Here is a 26,793-nt window from a genome sequence, read left to right as displayed (position 1 = left end):
CAGGAGAGATTTTTTCAGGCGGTTGCTTCACTTTATTTGCAGATGAGTATCATCAGACACCATGTGCAGTCAATCAACCTAAAAAAACAAGTACAAATGAAAACTATCGGTTTCAAGATGAGGACAAAGTAACAGCGAAGCATACAACGGTCTTTATGAGTGCAAATAATGTACAGCTAACCTAAAATTTAAGATCTCAGCTTTGTTTCTTTTGTCTGTACCTCGCATTCGGAGATTGAAATGTTAACATTGGAACAATGAACACAAATGCAATTATGTAGGTGAAAGCAAAGAACCTTTGGTCTGTTAAGGACAAAAGGGACTCTCTTTATTCGTACTCATTTTATTGCTGTGTGTTCTGCAGTTTCTTTCTATTAAGCCTCAGGGAGAACTATTATTGCTCCAGAAGCTCTTAGCCTAATTCTATTTGACATCATATAACTGAGTAAAATTACTACTCTTTGTCTGTACTCTTTACTTGAGTAAAGGAGTCAAATCTTTGTCTATATTTTTTAAACAAGTATCTGTACTTCTAGTGCGAGTACTTTTGCCACCTCTGACAAAAATTGAGATTAAGGCGCTTTTGTGGTGGTCATGGACCTAAATTGTGAACAAGTCAACACTTTCCAATTCAGATTGTCGACTGCATGACTTACCTTACTTTTAACAGTTAATAGCAAGACCATTTTTCAAATGTGTGTGAAGAAAAGGACAAAATAGGTGGCTATTCAAGGACAAGTGTGCTATTAGCTTTCTCAGCCCTATTTGTCAGTTCCGAAATAAAGTGAACCCCCACATATTTGCGCTTTGGCATTCACTGCATTTTCTTTGCTACCTCTGGGAAAAACTCAATTTGCTATTTTTGTGCTCACCCAAACGAAGAACAGTAACTCTTCGGTGCCAAGCAAACAATTTGAAGTGAGTTGAAGTTTTATTTTAGACAAAAGTAGTCCTTTGCCACCATCTTGTTACAACCCCTTTTGGGGCAGGGGGCATCATAATTCGTGGATTTTTCCTATTTGAACTGCAAATGGGGTGGGGTTAACTGTGAAGGACTTTCTATAAACATTCAACATATAACACTTGTAAGTCAAGATAGTACTGCATGCACTTTACGAGATTAACCTCTCTTACTTGGCTGCCATCTCTCTCTCATTTTGAATAAAAACAAGGCGTGTGGTTAGAAAAAAAAAAGTCATTTATTGAACACAAGCACACCAGCAGATGTGCGCACACGCACACGCACACACACGTTCATATTTACACACTGAGGCACATTCACACCCAAGTCAGCGGCGACACCCGGGTCAGCACCGACATCGCCCCGACGGGCTTGCGTAAAGGTTTTCCTATTTGACTCTAGTACTGAGGAGCAAACCCGACCGGCATCCCTGTAGGCAGATCAAACAGCGCTTAACTCAGAAAAAGATGCTCCACTCATCACTGCAATTCGTTCAAATTAAGTTCAAGAGCCATAATTTAAACCAAGCAAATACAGGAAGTAGTAATAATATGAATTTTAAGTCATTGTGATGGTGAATCCTTCCAATGCAAACCTGAGTTTAGCTTTCATTTTCTTGGGAGAAACCAAATGAATGAAGCATCAAAGTAAACGGGACAACGAAAAACCAGTGACCAGGTCCGTCCTTCACGTTTTTCTGTGGAGTGTCTGCTTTTTTTAAATTTTTTATTTTTTTATGTATTTTTTTTTTTTTAAACAAGCTTCTTGGGAAAGAAGAAAAAGTACAAAAAGGACTCAGGGAGAAATAAGGAGAAATAAATATGTTTTTTAAAAAAATGGTTCGGGGTTTGGTTTTTGTCCCTTTTGTGACCATACCAGTTCATACCACCCCTTCTTTGTCAAAGAGACGCCGCCAAAACAATCTGAACCTAGTTAGCGTGCAACACTACATCGAGCTAACGGAGACACGCAGCATGTCAATGTGTAGCTTATTAGCCTCGCAGAGCCTCGGAAGAGCCATGGTGATGTCGCTTGGAAAGATATTGTGGCCATTGCACCGTCTAGTGGCTGCTTGCAAACTACTTTGCTCTTTTGTATGGGGGGTAGGTAGCTACTAATGCAACAGAAAGCATAGGTATAGTAAAAGTATCTCCAAATTCTGCAAACATTTGATGGTGTGAAACAGGGTGCCATTTCTTAACAAACGTGGCATCAAAAGACAAATGTGCCTCTTGTTCAGAACAGGTGTGGTATTACTTTGCTCAGCCCGAATACTCAGATTCCAAAATACTGGATTTCTCCTGAAAACAAGTCACCATAAAATTAAACAGAGTGTAATAAGTCTCAATCTTGCAATTACAAATGACAAAATGTGTGGCTAGTTCATGGCGAGTGTGCCACCTTTTTTCTCAGCCCGAATATTTGTAGGTGCAAGAACAGGTTTTTTTTTTTCTTTTTTTCAACGGATGCTACAATAAAAAAAATAAATTAAAAAAAGTAGCTTTAGTTCTGAACGGATGTGGTATAACTTTGCTCAACCTGAATTCTTGTAGGTTCCGAAATATTGGACTTCTGAAAACAACAAACTGGATGACAAAACTTTTTAAACTTACTTTTCTCCCAAATACTTGTACATTACAAGCAATTGGACTAAGAGCTACAATGGAAAAAGAAAAAGTTTTAACTATGCGCGATGATATTTCACAACAGATGTGACAAAATGTCACATGGCGGGTGTGTTATTACTTTTCTAAATAGTTGCACCTTTCAAGCTACTGGGCAAACATGGCATCGCTGGAAAACCCAAGCATCTCCAAAAGTGACAAAAGGAAATAGCAGTGTCATTTTTCAATGGATGTGATGTCAATCAGAGGACAAAATGTACATCAAGTTCGGGGCGGGTGTGGTATTGCCTTGCTCAGCTTAAATATTTGCACGTTCCAAGCTATTGGGCAAACAGAATCACTGTCTAAAGAATGCAGCTATGAAACTTAAAACGCATGGACTAACTAATTACTATGCTCAACCCAATTACTTGTGCATGCCGAACAATTTGGCTTTTCCTGTGAGCATAGTGTCACAAAAAATGTAGCTGTAATTATTAAACGCTGCGTAATAGGAACGGCATTTCTCCAAATGTGCAGCTTCTTAGGCACGGGTGTGCTATTACTTTTCGCAGCCAATATACTTCTCCCGTCCGAAATATTGTAGTTTTTCTGCAGCAAATAGCATCCCATCTCCAGATTTTGCAAAAAAAAATTTAAGAGCATGTAACAGCCGTGCTTTTTCTCAGCCCAAATACTTCTCCCTTTGGAACATTTTACCTTTTTTTGTGGCAAAATTCTGGATTCTGAAAATTTGGTGGAAAAGTTGTTAAGGCGTGTTAACAGTAGTGCCATTTCTTAATGAATGTAACTTCAAAGCTTGGCTACTTCAACACAGGGGATCTATAACTTTTCTGGAGCAAAATGCACGCATCTGCAAATATTGCGAAACATCTTTGAGTGCATGTAATACCAGTGCCATATTTCAATAGATGTGACTTACAAATGACAAAATGCTTGGCCACTTCAGGACAGGTGTGCTATAACTTCTCAGCCAGAATACTAGTCCCTTCTGAAATACTAGGACTTTTTCTGCAGCAGAAAGCATGTAGCTCAACGTTGAGAAAAGGTTCAAGGCGCATAATGGCGGTGCCATTTCTCAACGGATGTGACATCAATCAAAGGACAAAATGTATGGCAGCCGAATTACCCGTCCCTTCTGAAATATTGGACTTCTTCCTGCAGACATCATAGCACCACTCGCTGTCCAATGAAAAGCATTTCAGGTATGGGATGCTAAGAGTACATGCTAACAGTTCTCCTGATTTGTCTTTTCCAAAGCCTAAATCAGGTGCATGGGCTTGTGCCTAAACTAACTCTCCAAACGACATCACCGGCGTTTAATTCAGGCTTGGTGACAGCATATCGGGATCATTAGCAGGCTAAAACATTCCGTAACTGTCCAGATGCCACCCATCCCCAAAACAATCCCAGGAACATTCTGGAAAACCACCCCACACCCGTGCCCAGTTTTTCTAGCCATGGGCGGCGTCTCATGCAGCTCCGTGGTAGGAATGAAGGAGGTTTACATAAGAAATTGTTGGAAGAGCTACTCACTATGGTCTTCCTGTGGATCTAACTAACAATCTACGCGTCCAAACCAGACGTGCTACTCGGCGCCACCTTTCTCCTCTTGCTCCTGCGAGTCCGTGTAGATGTCCCGCACCAGTAGGACTCTGGCGAGGAGGGTCTCCAGCGTGTGGCGCTCCAGCGGCTCGGAGGTGAACCAGGCCCCGTTGCCGTCCCAGGCGGCCTCAGGCTGAGCATAGAAGAAGTCCGAGCACTCCAGCAATGACGCCGGGCTGGGTCAGGGGGAAAGACAAGACAGTGGTTAAAAAAAAAAAAAGTGTTGCGGTTCAATTTGGTGGGGTTGTGGCTAAGCTGGACAGGAAGTCCTCATCGTCCAATGGTCATCACTGAAGATTCAGGATGTGAACAGCATGGAGTTAAAATCACAGGACATACTCTTAAAACATTTCAGCAAGATACGTTGCAGACCCACCCGCTATTGGTGAAAATCCACAATTTAGAGAGAGTATTCTGTCAGTGCTAATGTTCAAAATGTATTAAAAAAAGTTGTCCTGACAAATAAAACCCAATTAACTGATAAATCGGCAGACACAGAACCCAGTGAGGCAGGATATTGAACGCACCACTTAGAGCGGTAAAGCCAGAAAAGGTGTTGCTCTTGCTCCGTGACAGGACCAAGTGGTCCCATGTCGTTGTCTTCTTCACACTCCTGATGGTCCAGCTTCCTCTTGCGAGAGTCCTTTTCTACTATGAGGCAAACAAAGCATACCTTATATTACATGCTTAACTATGTAGAGTACTACATTATAAAGTATACATCATACCAGGGGTGGACAGATTTTAGTGCTCAGGGGCCTCAATTTTCAAAAATGGACAGATGTGCAAGGGGGGAAAAAAATGCATCAATAAAGTTAATTTTAATAAATAATACATTCTCATCTTTCAATTTAAAATTTCATCATATAGATATACAGTCCCCTCCAAAAGTATTGGAACGGCAATGTGAATCCCTTTGTTTTTGGGTTTCAGATCAAATGATGCATATGAGAAAAGTTCAGAATTCCAGCGTTTATGTCATGGTATTTACATCTACGAGTTAAACAACTCAGGATAGAACACCTTTTGTTTGAAGCCACCCACTTTTCAAGTGAGCAAAAGTATTGGAACAGACCATTAAATTAACTTAAAAAGTGAATAACTTAACCCTTCAGTCTCCTCTTCAGGAGGTAAAACGCATGCTCTATTGGGTTAAGGTCTGGTGATTGACTTGGCCAGTCCAATTTTCCCCCCGATTAAGTCCTTTTTTGTGTTGACAGTGTGTTTTGGGTCATTGTCTTGTTGCATGATGAAGCTACTCCTGATTAGTTTGGATGCATTTTTCCGTAAATTGTAAGCCCAAGCCTCGACATTACCTCCACCATGCTTCACAGGTGAGCAGATCCTTTCTTTCTCCATACTTTGGCAGAGGTTAATCTTGGTCTCATCAGTCCATAAAACTTTGTTCCAAAACTTTTGTGGCTCATCTCTACACTTCTTTGAAAAATCCAATCAGGCCTTCCGATTCTTTTTGCGGATGAGTGGATTGCATCTTGTGGTATGGCCTGTATATTTCTTCTCTCAAAGTATTCTTCGAACAGTGGATTGTGATACCTTCACCCCTGCCCTGTGGAGGTTGGCAGTGATGTCTCCGACTTATCTTTGGGTGTTTCTTCACAGCTCTCACAATGTTTCTGTCATCAACTGCTGCTGATACCCTTGGCCTACCTGTTCGATGTCTATTGCTCAGTACACCAGTAGTTTCTTTTTCAGGACATTCCAAATTGTTGTATTGGCTATGCCCAATGTTTGTGCAATAGCTCTGATCGATTTTCTCTCCGCTTCAAAATGGGTTGCTTTTCTCCCATAGATAGCTCTCTGGTCTTCATGTTTGCTTAACAGCAAATGCAACTTTCACAAGTGAAACCCAAAGCCACAGTCACGTTCCAATTCTTTTGTTCACTTGAAAGGTGGGTGGGTTCAAACAAAAGGTGCTCTGTCCTGAGCACGTTTAACACAACTCGATGTAAATACCATGAAAAAAAAGTTGGAATTCTTAACTTTTGTCTCACATTCATCTTTTCATCTGAAACCCAAATGTCTTCAGTATACAACAAAAACAAAGGAATTGACCTTGCCGTTCAAATACTTTTAGAGATTGTATATAATTAAAATTTGATAAAAAATAAATGTACTAATACTAATGTTAAATGTACATTTGTTTGTTTTTTTACAATACATCAATTAACCAGTGAAGAAATCAATGAATACAAATACTAAAGAAAATAAGTGGTAGAATTATTGTAGACTTGCATATGATAGTGTCAATGCTTAGCCCCGCCTTCAACTATACGCTCAACCACAGTCATAGAAAAAATTATTACAACACCCTTGTTTCTTCAATTTCTTGTTCATTTTAATGCCTGGTACCACTAAAAGTATACTATTACCTGAAGAATACAATGACCACCGCACAAAATGCAGCTGCTTTGACATCCATCCATCCATCCATTTTCTACCGCTTATCCGAGGTCGGGTCGCGGGGGCAGTAGCTTTAGTAGGGACGCCCAGACTTCCCTCTCCCCAGCCACTTCATCCAGCTCTTCCGGGGGGATCCCGAGACGTTCCCAGGCCCGCCGAAGGATGTAGTCTCTCCAGCGTGTCCTGGGTCTCCTTCCGGTGGGACGTGCCTGGAACACCTCACCAGGGAAGCGTCCGGGAGGCATCCAAATCAGATGCCCCAGCCACCTCATCTGGCTCCTCTCGATGTGGAGGAGCAGCGGCTCTACTCTGAGACTTTCTCACCCTATCTCTAAGGGAGAGCACGGACACCCTGCGGAGGAAACTCATTTCGGCCGCATGTATCCAGGATCTTGTTCTTTCGGTCACGACCCACAGCTCGTGACCATAGGTGAGGGTAGGAACGTAGATCGACCGGTAAATCAAGAGCTTCGCCTTTCGGCTTAGCTCCATCATTACCACAACGGATCGATACAAAGTCCGCATCACTGAAGACGCTGCACCGATCCACCTGTCCCACAGGCCAAAAAGGCCCGATAGGACTCCTTCAGCTTGACGGCATCCCGTTGGTAGACACCAATCTGCTTTGACATGCTTAAGCTTATTTGTATTCCTAGTAATTTTGGTGACTAACAAGTAGGGCTGCCACGATTAGTCACGACAATGTGACGATCAAAATCGTCCATTTATTCATTCCTCAATGTCATAGTTTATTTTTATTTCTGAGATTTGTTTTTCTGTCAAAAGCGCTTGAATCCTCCCAATGCTCACCGCACTGCCCTGTTGTCTGCTTGCGGCAGGACGCACATGCGCAATAGTTGTCTTCCGGGTCAGCTGTGCCGTACCCGGAAAAACTACGGTGATCTGTGTAGCAGCAGTGCTTGGATGTTTAAGGGTTTAAGCCCAAATGCCGAAGAGAAATGCAATTCAAAACATGAGAACGAACGCGCCTTTCATGGCAGCACGACAATAATACACGAGCATCTAAAAAGGAATACATTGTGGCAGATTCCATTTCTGACAAAGAGGGACCCATCACCTTTTTGGCCTGTACGATTCCAGAGGCAGCTGATGGGTACCGGATAGCCAACTGGAATATGGCATTTGTGATCGTCGAAGCAAAAACTCAGCCATGGGAGGTGTTCAGTGAGGCCAAGGAGAACGACTTCCAGACAGCTTCAAGGAAATTCTGGTCCACCATCCGGTGTTTCAGGAAGGGAAAGCAGTGCACCAACACTGTGTATAGTGGGGATGGGGCGCTGCTGACCTCAACTCGGGACGTTGTGAGTTGGTGGGCCAAATACTTAGAAGACCAATTCTACCGACATGCCTTCCCAAGAGGAAGCAGAGTCTGGGGACTCTGAGGCGGGCTCTCCTATCTCCGGGTTTGAGGTCAACGAGGTGGTTAAAAAGCTCCTCTGTGGCAGGGCCCGGAGGATTGATGAGATCTGCCTGGACTTCCTAAAAGCTCTGGATGTTGTGGCTTTGTCCTGGCTGACACCTCTGCAACATCGCATGGACATTGGGGACAGTCCTTCTGGATTGACAGACTGGGGTGGTGGTCCCCCTTTTTAAGAAGGGGGACTGGAGGGTGTGGTCCAACTACAGGGGGATCACACTCCTCAGCCTCCCTGGTAAGGTCTCTTCAGAGGTTCTGGAGAGGAGGGTCCGTCTGGAAGTCTATTCCTCGGTGGCTCGGGAATCAGGGTAGGACGCCGTGTCACGGGCATGTTCCACCGGTAAGAGGCCATGTGGACGACCCACGACACGCTGGAGAAACTATGTCTCTTGGCTGGCCTGGCAACGCCTCCGGATCACCCCAGAGTACAGCTCTCTAGTGAGTTCTTCCAGGTACGTCCCACCGGGAGGAGGCCCCGTGGACGACCCAGGACACACTGGAGAGACTAGGTCTCCTTGCTAGCCTGGGAATGCCTCTGGATTCCCCCCTGGAAGAGCTGGACAAAGTGGCTGGGAAGAAGGAAGTCTGGGCATCCCTGCTTAAGCTGCAGCCCCCGTGACCCGACCTCGGATTTGCGGAAGAAAATGGATGGATGAACTAGTTTGTTTTTGGACCGGTTCAAAATTTTGAATTATGAACTACGAACTGAATTAGTTCATTTTTGGAATGATGAACTGAACTTTGAACTGGTTCTCATAGAAAATTTACTTTCCCAACACTGATCCTGTATTATTTGACATTGCAATATATATCGCAGGTGTATAAAAAAAGGTGATGTCATTTTTTTTCTATATCGTGTAGCCCTAATATAAAATATGATTAGTCGACTAATTGCAAAAATAATCGGTGACCTATAGACTATCAAAATACTCGTTTGTGGCAGCCCTACTATCAAGGAAACCATGGAAAATGGCCAGATATCAGCTGTTAAATTCAACTCTTTAGTGCTGTGTTTGTTGTCATCATTATATTTGTCCAAACAAATGTACCTTTATTTGTACCCGGGCATTAAAATAAATAAGAAACTAGATGGTCTAATAATTTTTTCCATGACTGTAGATGATTTCACCCACCCTGAGAGACAGGAGAAGACACGCGGCTCTCCCCGGTGATGACTGGGTGCATGGCCCTCGGGCCGTAGACTTGGGCAAAGGACAGCCGTCGGTGCTGCTGGGTGCTGTGCAGGCGGAGGCGCTTGGCGTTCAGATAGACCAGTGAGCGCAGAAGGACGGCGGGCGTTGTGCCGCCCAGATGCCCGCCCGCCCACAGGCACCGCTCGTCCACACGGCTCCAGGCTAAGCCTACGATTGGGGGGTTGTCAATAAATAAATATATAAAATCGTGTGGTAAGGTCAAAGTAGTGATTTAATGCAGTGGTTCTACAACTTCTTACACGAAGTGCCACAGAAAATACTAAAAATCATACACTAGGCAGTGGCTTTATTCCTAAAAAGTCATTTAATATCATTGTAAGCCACTGTAACATTATGCAGTTTCAACATTAACTCGATTAACTCTTAAATATACAACCTCAATTCCAATGACGTTGGGACGCTGTGTTAAATAAAAACAGAATACAATGATTTGCAAATCATGTTCAACCTATATTTAATTGAATACACTACAAAGACAAGATATTTAAAGTTCAAACTGATAAACTATTGTTTTTAGCAAATCATTAACTTGGAATTTTATGGCTGCAACACGTTCCAAAAAAGCTGGGACAGGTGGCAACAAAGACTGAGAAAGTTGAGGAATGCTCAAACAAATTTAGAACATCCCACAGGTGAACAGGCTGATTGGGAACATGTGGGTGCCATGATTGGGTATAAAAAGAGCTTCCCTGAATTGCTCAGTCATTCACAAGCAAAGATGGGGCGAGGTTCACCTCTTTGTGAACAAGTGCGTGAGAAAATAGTTAAACAGTTTAAGGGCAATGTTCCTCAACGTACAATTGCAAGGAATTTAGGGTTTTCATCATCTACGGTCCATATCATCATCAAAAGGTTCAGAGAATCTGGAGAAATCACTGCATTTAAGCGGCAAGGCCCAAAACCAACATTGAATGCCCGTGACCTTCGATCCCTCAGGCGGCACTGCATCAAAAACTGACATCAATGTGTAAAGGATATCACCACATGGGCTCAGGAACAATTCAGAAAACCAATGTCAGTAAATACAGTTCAGCGCTACATCCGTAAGTGCAACTTGAAACTCTACTATGCAAGCGCAAAGGTACATACATACAGGTACGGAAAGGTACATACAGGTTTTGGAGAAACATATTCTGCCATCCAAGCAACATCTTCTTCATGGACGCCCCTGCTTATTTCAGCAAGACAATGCCAAATCACATTCTGCACGTGTTAAAACAGCATGGCTTTGTAGTAAAAGAGTGCGGGTACTAGACTGGCGTGCCTCCAGTCCAGACCCGTCTTCCATTGAAAACGTGTGGCGCATTATGAAGCATAAAATACCACAAAGGAGACCATGGACTGTTGAACAACTGAAGCTGTACATCAAGCAAGAATGGGAAAGAATTCCACCTACAAAGCTTCAACAATTAGTGTCCTGATTTCCCAAACGTTTATTGAATGTTAAAAGAAAAGATGTAACACAGGGGTAAACATGACCCTGTGCCAGCTTTTTTGGAACGTGTTGCAAAAAAAAGTCTAAGTTAATGATTGTTTGCTAAAAACAAAGTTTATCAGTTTGAACATTAAATATCTTGTCTTTGTAGTGTATTCAATTAAATATAGGTCAAACATTATTTGCAAATCATTGTATTGTTTTTATTTATATTTAACATCCCAACTTCATTGGAATTGGGGTTGTAATACAAACTGTACTTAATGATTCAATCAAAATGTATTGCATACAAGTTAAAAATTTTACCAAAATAAATGTTGGACAGTTATAAAAGATTCAATGCAACTGTATTGTACTTAAAAGTTAAAAACAATTGAACTGTACTTAAAAGTAGAGTCTTGGATTTTAAAAGAAAAGTTTAAACCTATTCTATACAGCTTGAACCTTTATGTGACTCTGCCTACCAGTAGAGGCAGCCTGCGTACCACTACCTCACTTGAGAATCACTGATCTACTCTCATCCATATTTGTATTGCAGAGTGAGCGTCTTCATATAACAAAAGTACAATCACAACTTGTCAGGATGTGAACAGCAATGTGGTATAATCACGAGACGCAACCCGCTAGTTGACATGCTAATTTATTAAATTTTACTTTCGACCAATTTACAACTAATGACTCAGCTAAAACTAAAATAAGTTAATGTTAGTAGACCATTAAAAACGACAGATCTCTGGCCCACAAATATATACCGTATTTTCCGGACTACAGAGCGCATCGGATTATAAGCCGCGCCAATTTTGTGTAGAATTTTTTTTTTTTTTTAACATATATTAGCCGCACCGGACTATTCGCCGCGGATATATACGTGATGAAATTAGATATTTACACAGAAAGATTTTGTAAATGTTTATTCAGATACCTTGTTTCCAAACAGTTCCTGTAACACAGCAGTAAAATGGCTCAAACATAACAGAAAAGTCATTGTTTTTATTCATCCTCCTCCTGTTCACTGAAACCACTGAAGTCGTCTTTGTCAGTCTCGGAGTTGAAGAGCCTCTGAACGTCTCCGTCACACACCATTTCAGTCTCTCTGTCACTCTCAATGTCATTTTCATCTCGAGACACAGTCACCGCTGAAGTTGTGCTGTTCTCCTAACGTAGCAGTCCAGCCTTTAGAAATCCGTTGGTGATCGTAGATTCTTTCACACTGCTACACGCTTTTAAGACCACTGGCAGACCTCAGAAAAGGATGATCTTCGCATGGGGCCAGTTTTTGTGAAAGATTTCTCTAAATCTATATTCTAGCCGCATCGTTACATAGACCGCAGGGATCAGAGCACGGGAAAAAAGTAGCGGCTTGTAGTCTGGAAAATACGGTCAGTTAATGCTAGTTGAAAACAAGCGTGTTTCAGCTGAGGCCATGTCCACACGAAAACGGAGTCGTTCTAAACACGGAATCATTTCAAGAAATGTGCGTGTCTACACGAATACGCTAAAACATTGGGGTATGTATGCTAAACCTGTGTGTCTCTAAAGTTGCCACAGGAAGTCACCAAAAACAGAAGAAGCCATGCGATGTAAACTTCTTGTTAATGTTCACACACGGTCACATGTTAAGTGGCACAACCGTGTTGTCGTTTCAGGAAAGATGTGTGTGTGTTGTACACATAGGAACACGATGGCAGCGTTTTGAGATTTATCCACTCTGGGACCTGGTTTAAAAAAATGATCGGATTTGGGCTCCCAAAATGCCAGCTCTGTGTGGACAGAATAAAGAAATGAAAAAAAATAACCTTTGCAGATGCACTTAAACTAGCAACGTAACAAATGGCCGCCATCTTGGTAGACTCTTTGAAAAACATGTAATGAGCACTTCAAACACCTAAAATCCTCCTAAAAAAAATAGACTAAAGTACATGACCTATTCGACTCTCTACACCGCTCTTCTCGGGAATGTTCAATTTGCACTATTAAGTCAGTTTTTTTAGGGCAAGAGACGCAGTTAAAACATCACGGTAAATATTAGTGGGTCAACTTGGAGAACACCTTGAAATTTCTGCCCGTACAAGCTTATTTGTGGATATTTTTAAGGGGGCAGTGTTGTTGCTGAGCAAGCTGGCAGACGTATGTCACACTAGTGGATACGCACTTGCACTGGCCGAGTCTAACGAAGTAGGGCCGTTGTGTGTTTTGATATTAGTTCCGTTTTTAGATCTAATTTATTGTCTAGTGAGCTAACGGAATGTAGGAGGAGCGTTTGCAGGTGTTAGCTGTTGTTACCTTAGCTGTTAGCCAATTGCGACAACAATGCTTCTGAATGCGGCCAAACTGCCCCCGCTGCTCTGTCAGCTTGAGATGCTAAGAGAGTCCGCTGCTTCGTAGGTCTTGCCGCGAGCGTCGTAGTTACAAACTCAGTCACTGGATGGTCATAATTTCAGTAAGTGCTGGCAATCATAAGCTAATTTACTGTGGATAGTGACTATTTTTAGTGTTGTGGGTGAATAATTTTGGCCATAATATCCATGACTGTCAGGAGCTAATGCGGCTCTTATCGGTCCAGGTTTTTTTGTATCGAAACGATCAGTGTGACATAATTTTTTCCCATTATTAGGCCAATACATATGGGTCTGATACTTATCGTGCATCCCCCTACCCAAGAGGCTCATAGCAACTCCAAATATATATATAAAATAAAAAAATTATATATATATATATATATATGCATTTTGGTTTGCTTATGGTTGTTGGTAAAATGTCAACAACTGTGTAGTTGTGTAGTTTTGAAGACTGAATATGAAGTAACTAGCCAAGCTACGAGGCTATCGGTCCACATTGAACTCGTGTTGATACGGATGAATTTGCTCGAATAATCCCACTCACATCGTTTAGTGAAATATTCGGTATGTCTTGAGCAATCTTTTGAAGAATGCACTCATTTTGCATGGAGATAGACCCGATGAAACAGAGCTTAAACCTTAAAAAAAAACGAAGCCTGTGGCATTATGGGCAGTAGCCTACTGTAATCTATATACCGACTGTACTACTCAAGATGACATCTTCAAATATTCACAGATTTTGCAAAATAAAGACTTGATTCTTGAAACCTGTTTTAGCTGAGTCCTTTTTATTATCTTGAACTTCCTACATTGTTTTCATCATGTTCTTGCTCAACCAACATTAACTTGTATATTTGGTTTCAGAATCATGGATGTGTTCAACCGCCATTGACTTCTTATGCTTTTAGCCAACGTCCCACATTTGTGTTTTTGCAGTTGTTTCTGTCCAACTAACTTATCTGAGTCATGTTGCGTTCTACCAACATTAACTTTCTATATTTGTTTCTGTCAAGTCATTTTTAAATTCTATTAAGATTACTTTGGAATATTTGTGTTGAGTCAGTTTGTCTTCTACTATCATTATTTGAGTCATGTTTGTGTCCACCTATCAACTTCCTATATTAATGTTTTTGCCGGAGTCATGTTTGCGTTTTACCAATATTAACTTCCTTTGTTTTTTCCCGGCAGCAATTTTTGTGTTCAACTGACAAATTATTTGTGTCTCAGCTGAGTTATGTCGTTAATAACTTGAATTGGGGGCGGGGGGACACAAGCTAAAATTGCAAAACGATGTTACAAATCATGACTGTGCTAAAACAAGTTAGGTTATTGGGAGTCGAATACAAAAATTACTCAGCTAAAAATGGGTTTTAATGGCTAAGTGGTATTTTTAGGGTTTATTATCTTACTTTTTTGCCTGACTGGCACCTCTACAGTGGCTTTAGTCCAATTAGGTCTCTGTACTTACCATCAGGAAGCAGGCTGGGCTTCCAGTCGATCAGAACCTTATTAAGCTCCTCCCCAAACTCCTGGTAGCAGGAGTCGCTGAAGATGTCACTCTGTTGGCCATTGGTGTAAAGATGCTAAAAAGAAAGACAAAAAACATTTTGGTTTTCCATTGACAAAATGGTTACAAAGATAGATGAATGTGCAGGTGATGTTAGTGTCCTCATATTGAAATGATCATCACATTTGTCAGGATGTGAACAGCAAAAGGTTTAAATCACAGGACACAAACACTGAAAAACATCTAAAAAAATATGAACAAATATCTTTAATAATAGGGAAAATAAGGGCGTTTTCTTTTTTAAAGTAGCTCAATCAATAGGAACAACAAAAGCACAGCATCCGTTAGGAGTTCAGTGTAAAAATTGTACAAAACCTCAAACTCACAGAGGGAGTTTTCCGCTTTAGCATCAAAGAGCAGAAGACATTTTAGCCTTAAAGTGCAGAAAAGCTGTGAGGTTGCAGTGCACCGTGTGGTAAGATGAGAGCTGCCGTTCACATGTGCAGCAGCAGGAGTGCGCCGAGCTGTGCAACACTAAAATGTGACCCCACGGAAACACTCCATGCTCAACTTTGGTTCCTAGCCCGGGAATGGTGGGAATTTTGCTAAATTGATATTTTGAAGGCAAAATATTTTAATATATATTTAAATATATACAAAAAAATATATATAGCCATCCATAATCTGTACCAATTATCTAAATTTTCAAAATGCATTTGTTAAATATAAAAATATAAAAAACACTAAAGGCACAAATAATAATAATAATCAACTAGCAAGTCAATATTAAAACAGGCGTGTCATCAAAGATGCCTATTTTAAAACCAAAATTACTTTTTGGGCATGGCTTGACTCACGACTGGCATATCTACCATTTTATGTTTTTCAGTGAAAGTGAGAGAAAACCAACCTTCTGGATGCCGAGGCAGAGGTAGTAGATGCTGTCTGGGGCGTATCGCTCCCCATTGGGCCGGCACACCTCCCTTACAAAGCCACACAGCTTGCCGTTCAGCTCGTCGGCGCACATTTGCAGTACGTCAGTCTCGGCGGGATTCACCAGAGCTGGACTGGACGCTTGGGGGTCGGCTGTGGACCCTTCTTTTCCACCTGAGCCCATCCAGCGTCTGAAGGCGTTGATGCCGTAGAGAGCTTTCAGGGGCGGTGAGCAAAGGGACGAGGCTCTGACCAAGCTGCGTTTCACCGCCAGCCTCTTGTTCCCCTGTGACGCAAAAAGGCTTGTAAAATTCCGGCAATTGTCATAGTTGGAAACTTTCCATCGATGTTAGGAGAATTCATGGGGATACACAAGAAGACAAAAATTGAAGACTGACTTTTCATAGGGAAATGGTTTATTTTTTAGCATAATCCAGACTAAAATGACTAGATTTCAGACACAAAACATGGCAACAATATGCGTGAGGTGGTGTGGCATTGTGATCGGTGAAACATTAACATGCGTACTTGTGTCCTTGGCTGAGGTCGTGGCGCCGGCTCGTCCTCACGTTCCTCCATGTCCTCTGAGACTGATACTGAAGCTGAGGAAGAGGAGGAAAAACTCAATTAAACAGAGGACGACAGTATTTTGAGACCAACAGTGAGTCACCGGTTGCTCAGAGGCCCATGGTTACAAAATGCAAGCATGCTTGGGCCCCACCTATGGACTACATCACGAGCAACTTGACTACAGTAATCCCCTGCTATATTGCAGTTTACGTATGGCGGGTGGTCCTGCTCCCTTGCATATTTTTCAAATGAACAATTTTTTTGTGTTAAAATGAGAGCGTGGGGTATTTTAAGAAGAAGAAGAATCACCTTTTATTGTCATGAACATGCATGCATGCACATGAAATTTGCCGCTATAACAAAGATCTCAATGCAAGAAGCCGCAGTGGCTCCCTGAAACTGCATTACGGACAAACTCTTGTCCCGCTCCTTTGAATTCTGTCTGAAAGTTAGGGATAGAACGATTAACGCCGCAGATTTTCAGCATTTTAACACATAAGAGCATGGGCCTTTTTAAATTTATTATAATTTTTTTTTTTTTTTTTTTTTTTTCCCCTCAATCCGAAGACCGATGTGAGCAATTTAAAACTGGGTAAACTTCAGGGAACTATAATTGAAATTTTCAGTTGATTTTATAAGAGCTGCTGCTCACCCTGGGAACTCCTGCACTATTTCCTTAACTCAAAACAAAGACAAGTGAAAGATTTACATTTCAGTTACAGTAAAATTTTGGAAACCTTTGGATAAAACTTTAAAGGAGCTATTCATTTGTTTAGGGTTTCATTTAACTTTATAAGACATGATGCTGTGGTCGGGAGCTCCCGGTACGTTTAGTTAGACTTTTTAAACAAAGATGTCTACTGTCTAGGATAAAAAAAATAAAATAAAAATGCAAATCTGGAAAACTGCTTAATAATGATGTGGTTAAATGCATTTAAATGACGTTCCGGAGTTTGTATTATTAAAAATTTTTACAACAATATAGTCCATTTTATAGCAAATGAATATCAGCTCCCAATATTGGTTATCGGGCTCCTTGACTACTAATAATCGGTATCGCTCCCCCCAAAAACATGTCTCTCTCTACTGAAAGTCACAGGCAAATGCTGGCTCTACCGTTACCCTTTGATGCACCATTGTGGCCAGAAAGGCAGTGTGAAAGAGTCAAAAGATGCTATTAAGGGTCTTCTTTTGAGCTTGAAAAAGATCATTTGCAGTAGTTCCTGTGGTTTGACTGCCAGAAATAATTTACCTTGAGGAAAGTCCTCCTCCAGGTCCATGTAGTCTCCCTCCTCTTCCTCCTCCTTTACCTCCTCCTTCGGATCCATATTACCTTCCTTCACCTGCTCCTCTGGACTGGCGGTGACCATCTTTTCATCTTCATGCTCACTTGTCTCCTTCTCCAGCTTCACGTCTGAAAAAGGCAGATCTTCCATATTAGTCTTTTTAAATTGGGGTACACTCATAACAATCAGGCCAAATTTGAGCATTTTTCCTTCTCTGCAATCAAAGTCAGCAAAAGCCCGATTGTCGGATGTCTCTAAAAGATTATGCCGAGTGATTATCACGTGATGTGGCGTGTGTTATGAGTGAGTTTTCTTCTGTGGTGAGTTTTTCAGAGTGATTGTCTTGTGGAAAGTTTTAAGAGTGATTATCCTATGGTGTGTGTTCAGAGTATTCATCCCATGGTGTTGAACTCGTTAAGAGTGATTATCCTATGGTAGGGGTTGAACCAATTGACTAATTGACAACTTTGCGACTGTGCAATGATGGTTATAGCTTGCGATCGACTAATCGCCACTCACATATTTTGGACACAGACGCCTTGATGAAATCAACAGGCGGTGGGTTCACGTAGCAAACTAGCAGCGGTGTCTCAAACATGAGGCAATATTTGATTTAAAAATTAGACTGGTAAGCAAGGTCACTTGCAAAATATCCAAACTTATCCTGAAATATAAAAAAAGCACAAGTACTCTCTATTCATACCATCTGAAAAGGCTAATGCTAGCCGAGAGGGTAGCCATAAATCCTCACTACCAACCCCCCGGTGTACTCTAAGATACTGTAGCATCTGGTTACACAATGACACTGAGGTAAGCCATGGTCGATTAATAAGCTCTTTACTGTCAAAATGAACGCTTAATGTGTCAAAGAAACAATCCAACTGACAGCTGTCCTCCCGTCTTTGCCTCACTGCCAGGGTGCGTGCCTGCTCAGTGTGTGCATTCAGCTGCTGCAGCCAGCTAGCACCACCCCCCTCATACATTCAGGGACTGTCAAAGAAAGTCGGATTTTATAAAGTAACAATGCAGTAACTGCTCGTAACACAACCCAAGGTTTGATAAAATACGTTGTTGAAAACCATTGGTTCCTCTGTCCTATTTTTTTAAACTTCACATTATTCTTATACACTGTAGCAAGTAGTGATCCTGTTGTGTATCATGAATTGTTGTTAGATTTGTACAAATTTCGACTGTACCTTGAAGTTATCTGAATGTGATTGGATGAACATGTCGGGTGAGTGGGTTGTGACTTCAGCACAGCAGCCAGTGAGTGTGTGAGTGAGGGAGACTTGAGTTGAGAAAAATAATGACGTCAATCATTCAGTCAACATCTATTATCATCTCCTTAGCGTCGACTACAAAAAAATCTGATGTTGTTCAAACCTTAGTGTGTGATAAGAGTGACGGCCCTGTGGTGTGGGGTGTGTTATGTGTGATAATCCTCTCGTGTGGAATGTTTTAACAGTGATTATCGTAAGGTGTGGGGTATGTTAAGAGTGATTGTCTTGTAGTGTGGAGTGTGTTAAGAGTCATTATCCTGTGGAGTGTGGTGAAAGGGATTATCCTGTGGTGTGGTGGGTGTGTTAATAGTAGAGCTACGAAGAAGTTGGTGGTGAGTCGAATTGGCCTTGCGGGTCTGCCTGAAAAAACAGATACCGAATCAGAATTTTCCCATTTCAATCAAAACGAATCAAAGAGTAACATACTACTATATTCTGACAAGAGCTGCAATGCTGCCACGCCGCATTTACTTCCTTTGTTTACGGCTGCCACCATTTTGACTTACTGCGCATGCTTATATGCGCAGTTGTACAGTAGCTACTGTAGTCCTGCAGCTGATCACATGGATCACGGAGCAGTCTCCCCCAAAACGATAATCTCTGCAGAACGAGGCTTCCGATGGCTCTGCCCAAGGAGCTGCACACAAATGTTCATGGCAGACTGCAACAGATGAATTGTATGAAGTTGTGCAAAATTCATGCAACACATCATGGCAGATGACTCACGAGAGCTCGCGGCGAACTAGCAACCAGCTAGCTGCCTAGTAGACGCAGATGCTCCCAGCCAACAGCTTTTCCAGAGGGAAAAGCAGATGCCAAACACGACAGCCTAAATGCGTCAGCGTACTCTTTCTGGTGTTGTGACAATATCTGCTAGATAGTTTTCAAATAACCAGGTGGGATTTTTCATTTGTTGGACAATGATGTCTTTATTTCGCAATAGTACAATGGATAAATTGATTCTGATTCGTTGGTCATTCGTTACTGTCAATGCAAATAGAGAATGGGGATTTAGAGTAAGAGTCCAAGCCCTAGTTTATCGTGATTATCTGGTGGTGTGGGGTGTATCAAGAGTGACTGTGCTGTGGTGTGGGGTGTGTTGAGAATGATTGTCCTGCGTTGTCGGCTGTGTTAAGATTGATTATTCTGGGGTGTGGGATGTGTTGAAAAGGTTTATTCATTGGGTTGGGATCCAGTATATGTTAATAGTGCTTTTCCCTGTGGCGTGAAGTGTGTTAGGAGTGATTATCCTGTGGTAAGTGATTTATCATGGGAGTGTGGTGTGTGTCAAGAGTGATTTTTCCTGCCCAATCTACTCAGAAAACAGTTGGAGTCATTGTGAATGTTAAACCTGTTCAATTTATCGAACATTTACTCCACACTCAACAGGAAGTGTCACGCGTTAGGCTTGCGAGATGTACCTGCTTTCTGGTCATCCGATGTCGCCTCTGTCGGGGACAGCGGGTCCTTTTGGGTGGCCACGGGGACTGAGGGCGCTTGGCTTCTGAGCTCCTGGATGGTCTGAACGATCTGCTCGGTGCTCTGCAGGGTGGTGGGTAGGAAGACGGGGACGGGGAGCTGGCCGAGGTGGAGGTTGAGTTAAGCAGACCACACACATCCAATGTCAACAAGGGCTCCAAACCTAACCGAGGTTCTGTTTCTGTACTTCCGTTCTAAGTAATTGTCAACGATTAGATGTGGTCAGAAGGTGGCACAATGTTTAGTATAAGTGTATATATTGATAAGACAAATGTCAAGGTTGCAGGACCTTTTGTAAAGCACTACCTACTCCTAGTAGTGTCCATGTCGGGGTGGTGTGGTGCAGAGGGTAAGAGTACGCCCTGCAACTGGAGGGTCGTCAGTTCATCGTGTTGCAATAGTTGACAGTACAAGTGAAAAACATTCAGATCATTTCATATTACAACAATCAGCAGTTTTACTAAGCAAAATCCAAACTATTTCAAACCAAATTAAATGAAACATCGACAGCCTGATATTTCAGCCTCCAAGCTGGTTAAAAGTAATTTAAAAGTGTTCAATGATGAAAAATGCAGATGCACACGTGCGGGGGATTATGATCCCACGGAACCGGTAATGCTGTGGCACGAGAACTGTCAGGAGCAGGAGGCCAGACTATGTGAAAACATTTTTTCTTATTGCTGTTGTTCAATGTTGCTGTGACTTCTCTCAGTTTGTATCCAACATAATTACTGTATTATAGAAATGTGTTAAATTAGAGCTGCAAACATACACATATTGCATGTGCCATTATCGTGTTGACGATATTTTTTCGCTTTGTTACGTAGCCCCTATGTAAAATTATTTTATATTTTGGCCGGTAAAAAAATATATGCTTGGCCGGTGGATTGTACAGGATTGTAGCCTTGATATTGGTGGTATGCAATATTATTAACATTTCTTACCGGTAGAGGCATGGAGAGCGGCGTGGGTGCTAACTGCGAATACATATTCATGGGTATGGGGATGAAGACGGGCACGGGGATCGGGACAGGTATGTATTCCCGCTTCACACCGTCATCCACATCTGTGTTAACACAGCAAGCTCAGTTTTGACAGCAGTCTTATCAGGTGTGGCTAATAAAGTGTCTGCTGAAGTGACGACTCACCCGTCTGTATGGTCTTGCTCTGCATGTGTGGCTTGCAGTAGGTGGCCTTCGTGAGGGTGAGCGGCTTGCAGAGGACTGCCTTGTTTTTGACGTCTCTCATCAGGCCGCTGCCCGCGTATGCCGCCGTGCCCTGGCTTACCAGCTGCATGGTGGAAGGATGATGTTTAGGGGCTTGACAATGTTCACAGAATGAGACTGGAAAATTTCTCAAAAACCTACTCACCCCAAGTTTGGAAGCTTGCGATTCAATGCCTGAAAAGAAACATAGTACAGTTTGACACTAAAATGGCTGGTTCCAACCACAATGGCTGACTTCCTGTGAGTTTTACATCATGGAGACTTTTTTGTGAGTCTACTCATGATAAACATAGCTACCAAATTTCATGTTGCTACGTCAAAATGGTTTTGGCGGCAGTTATTACCGAAGTTTCCTGTTTTCTGGAGTTTTCAAACCATGCGCCACCCATATGCAATCGGGAGACTTTTTCTGGGTCTACTTAAGATATACAATGGGTACGGAAAGTTTTCAGACTCCCTTAAATTTTTCACTGTTTTTTATATTGCAGCCATTTGTTAAAATCATTTTTTTTCCTCATTAATGTACACAACAAATTTACTTGAATGATTTTAGCAAATGGCTGCAATATAAAAAAAGAGTGAAACATTTAAGGGGGTCTGAATACTGTCCGTACCCACTGTAGATAGACGTCTACCAAATCTCATGTTGCTAAGTGGGCTTTGGGGGCTGACTTTTCAAAGAAATTCAATGGACCCCTGTAGATGACCAAAATGGGCCGTTTCAAACCAAAATAGCTGATTTCGGCTTCTTGAGACTTTCGTGTGGGCTTACACATGATAGACATGGTTCCCAAATTACATGTTGCTAAGTGACAGTGTCTTCGGGGACTGATAAAAAAGATTGCTAGGGTGCCTGGAAATTGCCAAATTGGCCTATAACAAAGGGACCATTAGAGAATCAGTGTTGTAAACAATAGATATAATTAATGGCAAAAATGTTTTATGCTTACCCGTGCAGCTGTTCTCGGGCCCTTTCTGCGTGGCCATGATGGGCTCGTTCTGCTGGCAGTAGAACCTGAGTAGACACTGCTGGTCGCAGAATTGCTTCATCTCCGAACGCCACATTACAGACTCGGTCAGCTGGCCCTGAACCTTACAGCAGTCGCAGCGCGCCGCCTAGTGAACACGCAAAGACAGACTGTCAGTTTACTGACTGGAACTGAATACATGAATATGTATTATAAAAATAAATTACAATGCATTAGGGCCATACTGAAAACAAAAACAGACAACCAACTTGTAGTGTTTTGAAAATGACATGCAAGTTTGTGTTTTTGCTGGGGGAAAAAGGGAATTTACAAGAATTGAAGGTCCCATGCCATCAAAATCCCCCCCAAAATAAGGCCAAAATAAAATGGGTCAAAATTAGTCTGTGACATGGTTTTAGTCTGACATCTATGCTGGTATTCTATTGAATCAAATAACCTTTGAAAACCAAACCGCTTGCAAAACGTGCAGATTTGAAATTGGCGACGTTGTTACATAGACTTGCCAATAGTCAAGTATCTACCCACTCAACTTAAATTTGTGTGACGCTACGTAGCGACAGCCGATCGGCGTTGAGAAGACGCTACTTCACCCACAACGCCCTCAAACAATGACAGATACAATGATGGGCACATGGGACTCCTATTGAAAAATGAGCAGGCCTGGAGAATGGTGAACGAGGAAATTAGTGTCTCTGGTAAGTACTATTTGTTTAGTTCTTGGTTGTAGAAGCGAATATACGTTTGGTGTGCACTCTACTGCCGCGGTCACACGCCATCTTCAAATCAAGGTAAACAGCAATTCAATTAGTGCAAAACTCATTTACATATCAAAAATTTATTAACGGCCATCTCATCTGGCAGGCGTAAAAGACCAACTAGAATAGCTTGAAAAAAGTCATCTAGGGCATTTCCAACCCAAATTATCTTGCAAACCCGATAAAGGACATCGATGATTAAAATTTTTAAAAAATTGTGTAGTGCTACGAACGAATCTGTGCTAAATCTAGTTCATTCGCAAAAAACAAAAACAGTCAGAATTTTTGGATTTGAATGAAAACTAAAAACATAACCAGCCGTACTTAATTCTTTGTTTTACGGCCGCCATTTTGACTTACTCTGCATGCGCATATGCGGAGTTGAACAGTAGCTTCCAATAAGTCTCCCACGAGATTAAAATCGCCACGGAATGAGGCATCTGATTTGCCATGTCCAAAGATCTGCACGGATGTTCACGACTGCCACCGCGGCATATAAATTGGATAAAGGTATGCAAGATTCATTGAACACAGCGTGGCAGATGATTGACGAGAACTAGCAATCTACCACTAACTAGAAGCCAAGGTAACTAGCAGGATTAGTAGAAGCAGAAGTTGCGAGCCAGTGTGGGTTTACACCAGTGCAAAACAGACCACAGACACGATGCGGCGAGGGATCGTGGTTAAAGTAAACCATTTTAAACTAAGAAAAAGCGGTGTTGGGGCAGTTTTGTCAGCATCTGCCGAATGTAACTAATAAACTTTCTTGGAATCCAGCTTAGTTACATTTGAAATCAAGTTATCAGTAGAGTAATTAAGTTACATTTAAAATCAAGTAATCAGTCAAGTAATTAACTTAGTAAGTAACTGTAGCAACAGGTAACAGTTATTATAAAACTAAGGCTTAATTCCCTTGGTGTAATTCGTATTTTTTTTTTCTTGTCAGCATGGCCGTTAATACTGGTGGTTCTAAAACTGACCTTGTGGTACCAGTCATGGAACTTCTTGGCGCAAGGCTCGCCGCAGAAGTCCCGGGTCATACCGCCAAGCTGCCGCGTGACACCTCTCTTACACATCTGGCTGCAGTGGTTGCAGCTGACGCACTTCAGGCCAAGACGCTTTATGAAGTCCTGCTTGAACAGCAACTTGCACCCTGGCACACAAAACGCATTCAAAGTGGGGCGTGGTTAAAAAATAAATAAATAATCAACGCCAGGGGAGGAGGCAGGCGTCTGCATTACCTTCGCTGCAGAAGGGCTTCTTCTCGCCAGAGAAGTTGGCAGTAGTTTGCAGCGTCTTCTCCTCCTGGCAGTACTCACACATGGTGACAATGCAGTGCAGCTTCTTGTAGTCGTCGCAGCACACCTTGCTGCAGAAGTGGTACACTTTGTCCTGAGGGACACGGACAGACGTCAGGCGCAGAGTCTACCCTCGTGCTCAAGGTCAACGCCAATGAGTTTAAGCTTACAACTCATCTTGTACCATTATTACTGTCTTCTTTGAAAGCTGATTTTATTCTCAAAACATTGACTTTTTCCCCCAACACACACACAAATTATTGGGAGATACAGACATTTCTTTCCTTGGGAAAGATATTTAAAAAAAAAAAAAGGCTCGCTCATTCCTCAAACAAAAAAAATGCAATTCTTCCAAACGTAGACTATTTGCGTCACATTAGCCGTAGGTGTGAATGTGAGTGCGGATGGTTGTTTGTTCATCTGTGGCCTGCGATTGGCTGGCGACCAGTTTAGGGTATAGCCTACCTCTCGCCCGAAAATAGCTGGGATAGGCTCCAGCACGCCTGCGACCCTAGTAAGGATAAGTGGTACAGAAAATGGATGGTTGGATTTTCCCCCTTAAAAATTACATTTTCAAAAAAAAAGTATTCTTACAAGATTGTCATTTTTTTTCCAAGCAAAATTACTATTTTCCAATTTAAAAAAAACAGTATTCTTAAAGGATTACAATTGTTTTCCCTCGAAAATACAACTATTGTAAAATTATATTTATCCAGAAAAACTGACTATTTCTTTTGTAAAATTCCCAAACGTTTTTTGCTCCCAAAAATAATCTAAGAAAATGACTTAATGACAAAAAAAAAATATATATATATATATATATATATATATATATATATATATATATATATAAATAAACGACTGGAAATACAACTCCGGGCAAAAATTATTTAAAGTATATTCCCCGAAAGAAATATTTTATTTCCTCTAAAAATACGTTATTGCCACAAGATTTAGAATTATTTGGTTCTTGCAAAAAATAGGACTTATTTTCAGATTGACTTTTTTATTACATTATACTTAAGATTTTTTCATTCATTCATTTTCCTCCGCTTATCCGAGGTCGGGTCGCAGGGGCAGCAGCCTCAGCAGGGAAGCCCAGACCTCCCTCTCCCCAGCCACTTCCTCCAGCTCTTCCGAGGGGATCCCGAGGCGTTCCCAGGCCAGCCGAGAGACATGGTCTCTCCAGCGTGTCCTGGGTCGTTCCCGGGGTCTCCTTTCGTGGGACGTGCCCAGAACACCTCACCAAGGAAGCGTCCAGGAGGCATGCTAATCAGATGCCCGAGCCACCTCATCTGGCTCCTCTCAATGCGGAGGAGCAGCGGCTCTACTCTGAGCCCCTCCCGGATGACCGAGCTTCTCACCCTATCTCTAAGGGAGAGTCCGGATACCCTGCGGTGGAAACTCATTTTAGGCACTTGTATCCGGGATCTTGTTCTTTCGGTCACGACCCACTGCTCGTGACCATAGTTGAAGGTAGGAACGTAGATCGATTGGTAAATAGCTCCTTCACCACAACGGACCAATACCAAGTCCGCATCATTGCAGACGCAGCACCGATCCGCCTGTCGATCTCCCGTTCCATTCTTCCCTCACTCGTGAACAAGACCCAAAGATATTTGAACTCCTCCACTTGGGGCAGGGATCTCATCCCCGAACCGGACAGGGCACTCCACCCTTTTCCAACTGAGGTCCATGGTCTCAGATTTGGAGGTGCTGATTCTTATCCCAGCCGCTTCACACTGCTGTGAACCGCTCCAGTGAGAGTTGCAGATCATGGCTTGATGAAGCCAACAGAACCACATCATCTGCAAAAAGCAGAGATGCAATACTGAGGCCACCAAACCAGACCCTCTGTACGCCTCGGCTGCACCTAGAAATTCTGTTCATAAAGTTGTGAACAGAATCGGTGACAAAGGACAGCCTTAGCAGAGTCCAACCCTCACCGGAAACGAGTCCGACTTACTACCGGCAATACAGACCAAACTCTGACAATGGTCGTACAGGGACCGAACAGCCCCATAGTCCCGAAGCCCTCACCACAGGACTCCCCGAGGGACACGGTCGAACGCCTTCTCCAAGTCCACAAAACACATGTAGACTGGTTGGGCGAACTCCCATGCACCCTCGAGGACCCTCCCGAGAGTGTAGAGCAGGTCCACTGTTCCACGGCCAGGACGAAAACCACACTGCTCCTCCTGAATCTGAGGTTTGACTTCCCGGTGGACCCTCCTCTCCAGCACCCCTGAATAGACCTTACCAGGAAGGCTGAGGAGTGTGATCCCCCCTGGAGTTGGAACACACCCTCCGGAACCCCTTCTTAAATAGGGGGACCACCACCCCAGTCTGACAATCCAGAGACACTGTCCCCGATGTCCACGCGATGTTGCAGAGGCATGTCAACAATGACAGCCCCACAACATCCAGAGCTT

At 42.4% G+C, this 26,793-nt stretch overlaps 1 protein-coding gene across 8 annotated transcripts in view; it reads right to left on the bottom strand.

The window, feature by feature from the left end:
* Positions 1–1,180: 1,180 nt before the first annotated feature.
* Positions 1,181–26,793, bottom strand: part of zmym2 (zinc finger, MYM-type 2) — a 64,689-nt gene continuing 39,076 nt past the window's right edge. For 4 of the 8 annotated variants that reach the window (XM_061791259.1, XM_061791265.1, XM_061791261.1 and 1 more), the window contains exons 11-24: positions 24,305–24,455; positions 24,044–24,216; positions 22,270–22,435; positions 21,465–21,493; positions 21,242–21,383; positions 21,038–21,159; positions 20,036–20,192; positions 17,301–17,462; positions 16,007–16,080; positions 15,456–15,764; positions 14,507–14,621; positions 9,184–9,411; positions 4,719–4,842; positions 1,181–4,367 (exon numbers count right to left, since the gene is read on the bottom strand). In XM_061791259.1, coding sequence (XP_061647243.1) covers positions 4,175–4,367; positions 4,719–4,842; positions 9,184–9,411; positions 14,507–14,621; positions 15,456–15,764; positions 16,007–16,080; positions 17,301–17,462; positions 20,036–20,192; positions 21,038–21,159; positions 21,242–21,383; positions 21,465–21,493; positions 22,270–22,435; positions 24,044–24,216; positions 24,305–24,455 — 2,145 coding nt within the window. In that variant the 3' untranslated portion in view covers positions 1,181–4,174. Of the gene's footprint in view, positions 4,368–4,718; positions 4,843–9,183; positions 9,412–11,595; positions 12,460–14,506; positions 14,622–15,455; positions 15,765–16,006; positions 16,081–17,300; positions 17,463–20,035; positions 20,193–21,037; positions 21,160–21,241; positions 21,384–21,464; positions 21,494–22,269; positions 22,436–24,043; positions 24,217–24,304; positions 24,456–26,793 lie in introns of those variants that run through there. The other 4 variants (XM_061791263.1, XR_009790988.1, XR_009790989.1 and 1 more) reach the window with 4 other exon arrangements.

Source organism: Phyllopteryx taeniolatus, chromosome 12, assembly GCF_024500385.1.
Source record: "Phyllopteryx taeniolatus isolate TA_2022b chromosome 12, UOR_Ptae_1.2, whole genome shotgun sequence".
NCBI classification, from domain to species: Eukaryota; Metazoa; Chordata; class Actinopteri; order Syngnathiformes; family Syngnathidae; genus Phyllopteryx; species Phyllopteryx taeniolatus.
This window is presented reverse-complemented; position numbering and strand designations above follow the sequence as displayed.